We start from the raw sequence: 11,202 nt of genomic DNA, 5'->3' as shown, positions 1-11,202 counted from the left end.
GTGACAATATCACCAAATTGAAAACGGAAAGTTAAAACAAAAGCTCGACCTGGGGTTTACCAAAACGTCAATCAGCTCCAGCCAGCTGTAACATGCTTATCCATCCGACGTACTAAATCAATTTTTACGGCTGTGTTTTCATTTTAAAGTTTATGATCTAGGGCACGTGCGAATGGTAATTTAAAAGAACATAGTTTCATTTAGGGTTTCATTCCCTTCAAGTTTAATTTATTTCTAGAGTCTATTTTTACTTTCTCCCTCTATACGACGTATATGGAGAAAGTATTGTTTTCGTCAAAATTTTCGAGTTTGAGTGGATATATTTGTTTTGTCCCCCTGGACCCAAAAAAGTGGTTTTCGAAGTGATGTCTGTGTGTGTCTGGATGTGTACAGAGCTAGGGCCGGACTACACCTGTGGTTCGATTTCGATGAAATTTGGTATGTAGGTTCTAATCCATGGTATCTCCAGGCGTTTTTTCATTTTTTTCATTTTGATTTTTAATGGGGATTTTTCCATAAAACCCATAACAAACCGGAAAAATCGGATTTTCTAAAAAATGGCACGAACGATTTTGATAAAAATTTAGTATGTTGTAGCCATTTAAATCCTGAACAAAATGGTACAAATCCCATTTCTGTAAAAATTACGGTTCAAAAGTTATTGTAAATTATGTTATTTTCCCATAAAACCCCATAAAATAACGAAAAATGTCTGGTTTTGATTTAACATGTTAAGCTCCTTACCATTTCGATAGTTTTTTTCATTTTTTTGGAAATTATAAACATGCCTTAATTTTAAATATTTATTGTACACAATATTCGTGCAAACGAAATGTCTTAAAAATTGTTACATGTTTATGTCAATTTTATCTAACAAAATTATATTTGTCATAGATATTGGGTTAAGTTAATCCCAAACTATGTGGCAACCACAGAATGCAATACCATCCTACTTCCTACTAATATTATAAATGAGAAAGTTTGGATGTATGGATGTATGGATGGATGTATGGATGTATGTTTGTGACAAGTGAACGCGAAAAATACTGGACGGATTGGGCTGAAATTTGGCATGATGATAGCTCACATTCCCGATTAACATATAGGCATATTCTTATTTCAAAAATCCTTTCGGGCTCCGCCCCAGTGGCTCTGGAGTTTCCCATGTTAACCTTATGAGAAATGGAATTATTGAATCTTAACAGCTGTTTCAATTAAACAAGTTGGTTCTGTTCTATGATGTTCAATAGCATTAAAGTTACAAGGATTACCAACAGGGTGCAGCACTATTATTTCTTTTACATTTATGAAAACAGCTAATTTGCAACCAAAAGGTGAGTGAGCGTAGCGAACGAACTTCAACCTGGAGGGGAGTTAGCGTAGCGAACGAGCTCCAACCTAAAGGTGAGTGAGCGTAGCGAACAAACTTCAACCAGCACGTGATTGAGCCATAAAACGAGATAATCTTGAAAATTAAGAAGTTAAACGGGGCAAAGCCCGCGGGTTACAGCTAGTATGCTATAAATCTGAATTAGGTATCTAATGACAATAACCAATGAATTAATCAAAGTGCGAATTTGACTTCATGGTCCAATCAAAGCCAGCTTACCGTACCCGTAACAGTCACTAGAGTCACTAGCGTCGGCTGTATTTATGTTTTCTGTGATTTGATTGATGACATCGGACATGACATAACCTAACTTTTTTAAATCTTGAATCTTTCGTTCATCGTTGGTTGTGGAGTTTTGGAGTTTTATTCGGTATTCGGTTCGGTTGTCAATTGAAAAGGAGTGTCTAACCTCAGTCTTCAAGACGTTGTGACTGCCTATTATCCATAATTTAGTGATTATAACTTTTTAAAAGCATTCTGTCGTTTTGTAAAGTTTTATTAACCACCCGAGAACAAAGCTTACACCCGCAGACTAATTAAAATGGACAAAATTACCAACAAAGATTCCTGGTTTGGCGGTACACTTTCAAAGAAATCCATTAGAGAGCATATTACACCCCACAAAATATCTGTCGTAATTTTGATTCAAGAGTACTGTAACATTAAAGCAGAAGGTAGTGTAAATAACAAACCATGTGTCAATTATTTATAAAATTTTCTCACTTTGAATCTGTGTATTCTAGGATAGGCTACTGATGATTAATCAATAAGATGAGACGGTTAAGTTAAAGCTCTATAAAATCCAAATAACTAAGACCCAAATGGGTGTAGGGAATAAGCATTTGCAAGGTTTTATTAAAACGGATCTGAGAAGCTTGAAAACAATGTTAATTATACTGTTCTATATACCATTTTGTTTGGAAAATCATGGGCTTCAATATTATACATAAAACATAAGGAACATTTGTTTCAAAAAAATTTTTTAAGTAAAAAAATATATTTTGGAAAAAAAAAAAAGTTTGCGCTCAATGAAATTGTATAAATTATAGGCCTATAAATATTTGAAATGACCACTTTGTTCTAAATTTTATGAGGATTACAAATATATAATAATATAAGGAAGTAGATTTGCAAATAAATAAGTTATGGGAAAAAAACAGATTTCGGTACATAGCACTTAGCTAAGAATGCATAGCCTAACCATAGCTAGGAATCTGTCTGATAATTTACATCAATATCACTACCTACTTCTTCAGGATCATCAAACAGCCCTTCAAAATCACTTAAATCTTCTTATAATGCACCACGTATATCACTACTTTTGATTTTTAACACTAAAACAATAATAAACGTAATAAAACACATCAGTCATCGGTGCGAGGTTAACCGAGCTGTTTACAAATACGCACGTCAGCTGTCCGCTACACTATTTTCGGAACTAAAATGAAAAGCGCTTAGAGACAGACCTCCGGAGAAAGCTCTGAATCTGCTTAATAAAACAATACCTAACTCGATCCAGTTCAATCCGATTTTGTCAGTTATAGAGCCTTCGCCGTAAACAGTGTTTGTTAGTTGCTGCAGCGACACAAAACACTACACAAGGTGTGTTATGTGTCGCTGCAGCGACAAATAACACTCGGAGGGTTAAAGTAGTAGGCAATTTAGTTAAGATTAAAAACTTTGTTGTGACGTGTGGTGGTATGCCGATGTTATGGAATAACGAAAACAACACTTTTATTTATCTATTTTAAATAAGGACTGTTTGTTAACACTTGAAATGAATTTGATATGAGTGGACTGTTTAATGAATTAATGAGTGAACTATGAATGAATTGCTTGCTAAACCGAAACTTAAACAATTCTCAAGACAGATAGAAAGGGTTAGTTTATGTGAACTGTATGTTCCTTGCGCAGAAGGACGGTCTTAACTCCTATAATAAGAAGCCAACTAATTGCCATGGCTGAACAAAGCAATCGGGCGGTTGATGGTATTGTTCAAACAACCCTAAATAGCCTATTTGACATTTGGATAACCTAACTACCTTCTAACATCTTTGTTTTGAATCTTGAAATAATTACCAGAAATGATAAAATAATTATTTCACAAGCAGATTAGTAAGCTTCTTTATTAATACCAAAGTCTAAACTGAACCTTTTAAACAATTAAATTAATTCAATACAAAATATTTAACATGTGATAAAACAAAACACAGTAGTTTAGAAAAAATATAACAGATCAAAAGGAAAATCAATGAAGTGAAAACATATTCAATAAAGTTCACAACATCCTCCCCCCATTTAAAATTGCTAAACAATTATGTGCAATTTTAAATCAGTAAAATCGCTGGGGCACTTTTACTTCTCTTCCACATCTGGTTTTCTTCTTAGCGAAATCAAAGACTTCGTTTTCAACTACTTCTTCTTCTTCAAGTGGTTTATTTTCTTTCATACACTCTTTTTCACAAGCTGTGATTTCTAATGGAAAAAGTCTTTGTAGTGGTCTTGTCAAAATACCATTTCCAGTTTTTAGTCTTGCGACTCTGGAGAATCCATCTCTTCCTGGATATACATCTTGTACCAACCCCAAAGGCCATCTTATTCGTTTTGTGTTATCATCTCCTATCAATACAACTTCTCCAATAATGGGTTCTCTACTTTTCTTGTTTTTTCCATTGTGAACGAGTGTAGCCAAATATTCTTTCTTAAACCTGTCTCTTAGTGATCTTCTTAGTTTGTTTATATAACACACTCTTTTATTCAAACTTAGACACTCAATTTCCTCCAAATCGTGTAATTCAACTGTTGATGTTGGTTGTAAGAATAAGGCTGGAGTTAATGGTTGTAAACAGACATCATCATTCGAAAGATAAGTCAAAGGTCTTGAATTTACAGTTGCTTCACAATCACACAAAATTGTTGAGAGTTCTTCCTGCGTGACTGAAGAATTTCCCAAGTTTCGTCTTAAAATTTCCTTTACCATTCCAATAAGTTGCTCCTCGGCTGTAACTTTGTTGTCCATAAGCTCTGGATGGCCTTCAATCCATGGAAGAGTCACCTCGTGCCTATTTTCACTATTTACTACAATAGTTTTGTTAAAATGCTCCAAGACATCTGATGCATTCGCCTCCTTTGTTTTACTACCTGATGGATCAGTGATGCCCAAAACATCTAAACGCCATAGATCTGAAATGTCCATTTTAGCAAAGCAACTAATGCTAATAAGTGACTGGTTACTTTTTCCACATTGACCCATTACTGTCCATCCTAACACAGTCTGAACAGCGACCAGAGTTTGATCTAGCTGTTCAATTTTACCTGTGAGAAGTTGGCCCAAGATATCAGCTCCTAGTAGTAACTCTATTTCTTCTGCTGCATCTTGTCCAATATCTGAAAGGTATATATTCTTCTTCTTTAAAATAGGAAAATACCTTTTTGTATCTAATCTGGGTATGTAATTGCAAATCTTGTCTTGATCAAGCACATTAACTGAAATGCCGAATTTACCCTTTGTATCACGTAACTCTACTTGGTAAAGATTATGCGGAGTCTCTTTAGTTTTAATACCTCCAAACAAACCATGAACTATTGATTCCTCACCAGATTCTATTAATTTAAGTTTCTCTACACAGTCCTTAGAGATATAAGACCTTTGAGATCCAGAATCCAACAATGCTCTTACTAGTAAAGATTGCTTGTCAGGTCCTATTACTTTTACTAGAAGAGTTTGTAATAAGGTTTCCTTATTCTGATTAGCAATCAAGGACTCAGATTTGTCATTAATTTGAACACTTTCAATGACATTTGATTTGTCATAATCATGAGTATTACTGTGCATCATTTTCTCTAAAATAGGACACATTAAGCAGTAGTGTTTCCTTTTACAGATAGCACAGGATACAAAAACTTTACATTTATTACTGCTGTGACCTAACTTTAAACATGAGAAACAAGCTCCCTTTTTTGTCACAAACTCTCTCTTTTCTTTTAAAGTAAGCTTTTGTAACCCAGAACAGTCTTGAGTGTTGTGATTTCCTTTATTACAAAATAAGCATGTAGGCTTACTCACCACTGAAGAGCTGTCTGTAGCAACTATTGTAGATGCTGTAGGTAAAAGTAGTCCTTTCTCAAACTCACTTTTCATACCAGGACGTTGGTGATGGTATCTCTTCTGTGGCCGGTCACTTGGTGTAATGTCTCTGTCGACTGCAAAGCTGTTCCGAGCAAGAGCTATACGTTCTTCGCTTTCGACCTCGGAACGTACAAAATTCAACAATAGCTGTAAATAATTTGAATTAGATGACTGATCGCTACCTTTAAATTCACCTAAGCCTATTTTGTTTGTTGTTCTGTACCGCTCCCATGCTCTGAGAGTATCAGTTGGTAGAGCAGATTCAACCAGTGGGTATAACATGGCAGCATACTTATCTGATGTGACCCCGAGTGTTTCTAGGGCACGCAGTTGAGTCTCAAGTTTATCAGAAAGGGTTGAAAGTGGCATGATACTTTGTTTGTTGGCTTGTTTCAAAACTAAATTTAGTAATTCTCTTACATAAACTTCAATCAAAAGTTCATCACGTGCAAACCTGGATTTCAATTGTTCAATAGCCTTGATGTAATTTTCACCAGAAGGAGGAAAAGAATCTATTAATTCCCTAGCTGATGAACCAGGTTTCAAGGATTGAATTAAATATTGAAATTTGTCTTCAGGTTTAATTTCACTATCTTCATGAATCTTTTTGTACTGACCCCAAAACCCAATCCAATTCCTAATATCCCCATCAAATGAAGGTAATTGCAATTTAGGCAAATGAAAGTTACGGTTTGGTCTGTAAATGTTTGACTCACCATTGTTGGTAGGTGTTTTAAGAAACATTTCATACTTAGCCTTCATCAGGTACCATTTCTTCTTGTATTCTTCTTGTGTGTCCAGTTCATTGTCCAGATCAGCATCAGAAGCATCTTTCATCAGCATTTCATCAGAGATTTTTCCATCCATTGCCATTAATGCTGTTATTTTGTCTTCAATTTGAGAAAAGTTTACTTTTATTTGAGTTTCTTTATCATTCATTGACAGGTCTTCATTATTAAATGCTTCTTCCAGTTCATTATAAACCTTGGTGAATAGCCTTCTAATCTGTGATCTTTTCTTTTTCATATTTTCTAGGCTTTCCATATTATTATAACTATTAAATAACCCAGATGTCTTAAATTAAAGAAAATGTCCTGTCACGGTCGCCAAAATGTTTTGAATCTTGAAATAATTACCAGAAATGATAAAATAATTATTTCACAAGCAGATTAGTAAGCTTCTTTATTAATACCAAAGTCTAAACTGAACCTTTTAAACAATTAAATTAATTCAATACAAAATATTTAACATGTGATAAAACAAAACACAGTAGTTTAGAAAAAATATAACAGATCAAAAGGAAAATCAATGAAGTGAAAACATATTCAATAAAGTTCACAACAATCTTAAATATAAGAATACAAAATAGATGAAATAAATACAATTGGTACGCTCTCCAACAAACATTGTTGTTGAATTCGAGGTTGCTGTTGTTTTAATCCTGTTTACTATCAAGGCCTATCAAACAAATGGCAAATATGTCGTCACTGGAGTAGTCCACAAATTATTAGTCAGCTACTAAGAAAACAGGAAACAAATTGTTTCGCTGCAGGGACCCTTCTATAGTAGGCCTATCAGGCAAATACACCACGGCGTGCCCCAAGTATCGATTCTGGGCCCTGTCCTGTTCGTCATAATGATCAATGAACTGTCCCTTAACAGGCGAATGCTGCTCTTTGCAGACGACACAACACTACTGACCAGGCACAGCAACCTGAACGACCTAAGAACCGAGGCAGCATTTCTGCTGGATGAAGCCAAAGAATGGTTCGTTTTGAATCGCCTCAAAATCAATACCGGTAACGATAAAACACAATCCATCACGTGCACCCTCAAACAGGGCATCGAAGACAAGGCGGTCAAACTGCTAGGATTCTGGATTGATTCCAAACTCAACTAGAACCTCCATGTGGAGAAAATATGCGTTAGGCTAAGCAGAATATTATATCTGATCAGGAAACTCAAGCATGAGATCACACGCCCCTACCTAGTCATAATGTACCATGCATTATTCCATAGCCACATAAATTATGGACTGGTGGTACGTGGTAGCCACGCGACCCAGAGTGTGCTGTTGCTGCAGAAGAAGGCGCTAGGACTAATAACATCCTCCGGCCCTACCGACCATCTGTAGGCCTCTTTTTAAAGAACTTGGCATTCTATCAGTTTACAGCCAGTATACGTTAAACACCCTAGTCCTTTTGAGAGAAAATATAAACAACTTCTCAACCAGAAACATGCAGCACAACTATGGTACCCGCAGAGCTTATGACCTGGATGCACCCCGTTGTCGACTTAGCCACACGCTTAATTCATACCCATCTCTAGCGATAAAATCATTCAATACGCTACCGACAACCATCCGGACCCTAGAACCAAAACCAGTTTAAAGCCCCCCATACACGGGCGAGCATGTTCACAAGCTGGAACGGTGATGGTGTTGGCGTCGAACATGCTCGCCCGTGTGTGGGATCGGTCGCGGCGAGCATGTTGGGCTTGGCACTCGGCTTGTCGGACCTGGCGAGCCCGACACACGAACATGCTCGCCAACATTAATACTTCCCCACGAACATGTGGGGACGACCAATATGTTCGAGAGCATGTTCGCCGCTGCAACTCACCCACAGTGGGTAGAGATAGGCTAAATGATTCCATCGATGTAGCCGCTACCATGATTCCAGTTACACTTGTGGACTCATTACAAAGTAACCGTTCCGATTCCAAACGATTACTTCGTTACCGCTATTACAAAGTAGCCGCAATAGACAGATTGCACTTGTAATCATCATGGTGTTGATACTCTGATGTATTCCAGTTACAGTAATAAAAAATATTTATTGGTGTTTGTAACGCAATAAATACAAATTTAAATGAGTTTCCAAAATAGAGGGTTCATCAATTAAAATTCGCATATTATTACACAAATGTGTACAATCAATTCTGTGGTAATTTGTCACAATTAAATAATTCTAAGAAAGGCTATAATAAGCAAAACTACAAGATATGTTTTTGCACAACGATGGAATTTTAATAGTTCTCTTAGAAGGGACATATGGCTGAACCGTTTTCTATTTTTGAGCCAATTTTTACACCATATATTTTTTGTGGCTTACTTTTGCTTTCCTCTTCCAAACAAACTGCACCACCGCAAATAGCCACAACAGCATTGGCATCCATTTAAATTTAATCCAAATAAAGTAATTAAATATTAAATAAATAAATACACACAACTTGACTGTCACAGCCATCGAAGTATATTACACATGGTCACAGCGCACAAGAGAAGCAAGAATAGGCCTAAGAACCGCTACCAAGGGTCGAGCAAGTTTGCGAACATGCTCGCCCGTGTATGGGGGGCTTAAGTCTGCACTTCGCCAGAGCCTAGTCAGTAGGCCCCTGTACTCGATCAAGGAACTGATTGACGAACCACTCGCCTTTCTAAAAATCCGAGTCACATCCGTCAGTTCAGATTAAATTGTATATATATATATGTATATATATAGGCCTATATATATGTTTATAGTGTTTTTATAAGTTTTTATTCTTTTTGACGCAATCTATCCAACTTTTGTTGGGCATGATGAAGGAATCAAGTAGGTATTCAAGTATTCAAACCAAGCCCAAACTTCTTTTTTAAGTTATTCCCAACTGAAAATTTGCTCTGTTTTAGCCATCCGTCAAGCAAAAAAGTACCCTGATTATGTGATTGAGTCGCCAGTTGAAATGCCATATCCTGTTTATCGTAGAAGCTTCTGCATGCTTATCCTCCATTTAATACAGGTATGATTAAACTTATTGACTATGTGCATAGCCATCTCTAGTATAAGGCCGCGGCGAGCGAAATCTGGCAACGTCGCATCCGAGGCATAGTCCAGCTGGCTCCCGCCATTAGTTTGCACAGATAGACGGCGCATCTCCGGTGATTAACCTGTTTGTTTTACACAATTAGAGACAATATAGTATTCGTAGTAACAGTGTGTTATGCCTCATAAGTGTGTCGTGCCGGGGTGTAAAAATAACCACCTAAAAGCATTAAAAACTGAGGAGTATATACAATTATTTCACTTCCCTTTAGAAGGTCCGCATCAAGATGAGTGGATTAGAGCTATAGCCTAAATTTAAACTTAATCAAGTACCACGTTCTGATTAAGAAAATACACATTTCCTACTTTATTAAAACTAAAGTAAAACATATTGGATAAAAAATGTAAAACTAAAATATTAATAGTAATAGTATGAACAAACAGTTTTTTTCCTCTTATGTATTATCAAAATGAAAAATCAATACACTATTGATACAGATAATTTGAAATATTTTAAATAGGCAAAGATGTTTTCAAAGTCTTGCGCAGTTGTGTTTTGTACATTTTATTATACATGTATTGCATACATTTCCTATGCATTTAGTCAGAGGTGTAGCAATATTTCTTCTATCTTAGTACAGTTCTGCATGAACATTCAATGACAACATTTTGAAATATAAAACAGCTTTGCATATCTCGAAACTAAGTTTAAAATTATAATATCACCCATATATTAATAGGCAAGCGTGTTTAAAACCTTTTTTCTCAGCTTGTGTGCAACGCAGAGAAAATGTACGCATACTATTAGAAAGATATTTTCCTTTAGATGTGCAGAATCCCTTTATAAATGTAAATAGACAAAAAATCACATGGGCTGCCATGCTGGTGACAAAATTACAAAGAAATGAACAGAATATCAAATCAAATAAAAGAAATTCCAATAAAATGTTTAATTTACAACGTGGGTTAATAGATAAGTCTGAAAATTACATATTTTTGGTCGAGTTTTCGACCACTAGACGACCAGTTCATATTAAAATTAAAAATAATTTTAAGGGAACCTAGGCCTATTTGTAAAAGTATATATTTTCATAACTCATTAGGTTCCAAAATGGTTACGTTTTTGTTACAAATGTATATCGCTTGTGCATTATGCGCAACATAATATATTCAGGGTTGGAATTAAGTGGTGGATATACGTTTATATAAACACGTATTAATTAGTATTTCGTAATACAATCCGAAAAATGGTAAGCGGCATTTCATGCTAAAAATTAATCTATTGATCTGGCTACATTTTCATAGCTTTAAACGTGAATAAGCGCAGTTTTGGCGAAATGTTGCACGTTTTAACGCTGGCGGTAATACCCGGAGTTGGACCAGGGTAGGGATGAGTCGCGGCGTTGCCACATCGAAGGCCGCGGCCTTATTACTAGAGACGGCTATGCTATGTGGCTAACTACGCATGATAATGATAGCTAGATTAAACTTTAAATCTATCTCTACACAAACTAGAGGTAGATATTAATTTTATTATAGTGGAGGGAGGTCATATATCAGACCCTTAGTTTCAAACTAGATTTTTACGCTGAATACAATGCTGCAATCAGTTAAAAAAATCTTGATCTATTCTAAAGTTATGAGGACTTTTTATAACTTTATTTTTGGCCCATTTTAACATTGTGCATTTACAAACTAAGACCATAATCTCAAAATGATGCTAGATAAAGATAAGTAACACCACCAGTCATTTTTTACCTATTTTCACTTGGCTATGATGGATGTATTTTTTTGGCCGCCATCTTGGATCCGCCATTTTAAAATGTGATGAATTATTTTAAATATGAAGGTGGTGTTATGACCTATCTTTTTGAACTACT

At 35.7% G+C, this 11,202-nt stretch overlaps 1 protein-coding gene across 2 annotated transcripts in view; it reads left to right on the top strand.

Moving 5' to 3' along the window:
• Positions 1 to 1,757: 1,757 nt before the first annotated feature.
• LOC129004915 (anaphase-promoting complex subunit 5-like) overlaps positions 1,758 to 11,202 on the top strand; it is a 28,262-nt gene continuing 18,817 nt past the window's right edge. The window contains exons 1-2 of one of the 2 annotated variants that reach the window (XM_054433621.1): positions 1,758 to 2,064; positions 9,190 to 9,299. In XM_054433621.1, coding sequence (XP_054289596.1) covers positions 1,932 to 2,064; positions 9,190 to 9,299 — 243 coding nt within the window. In that variant the 5' untranslated portion in view covers positions 1,758 to 1,931. The remainder of the gene's footprint in view (positions 2,065 to 9,189; positions 9,300 to 11,202) is intronic. The other variant, XM_054433622.1, reaches the window with a different exon arrangement.

The sequence above is a fragment of the Macrosteles quadrilineatus genome, unplaced genomic scaffold (genome assembly GCF_028750875.1).
Source record: "Macrosteles quadrilineatus isolate MER2022 unplaced genomic scaffold, UCM_ALF_1.0 Scaffold_12__1_contigs__length_5162894, whole genome shotgun sequence".
Classification (NCBI taxonomy): domain Eukaryota; kingdom Metazoa; phylum Arthropoda; class Insecta; order Hemiptera; family Cicadellidae; genus Macrosteles; species Macrosteles quadrilineatus.
This window is presented reverse-complemented; position numbering and strand designations above follow the sequence as displayed.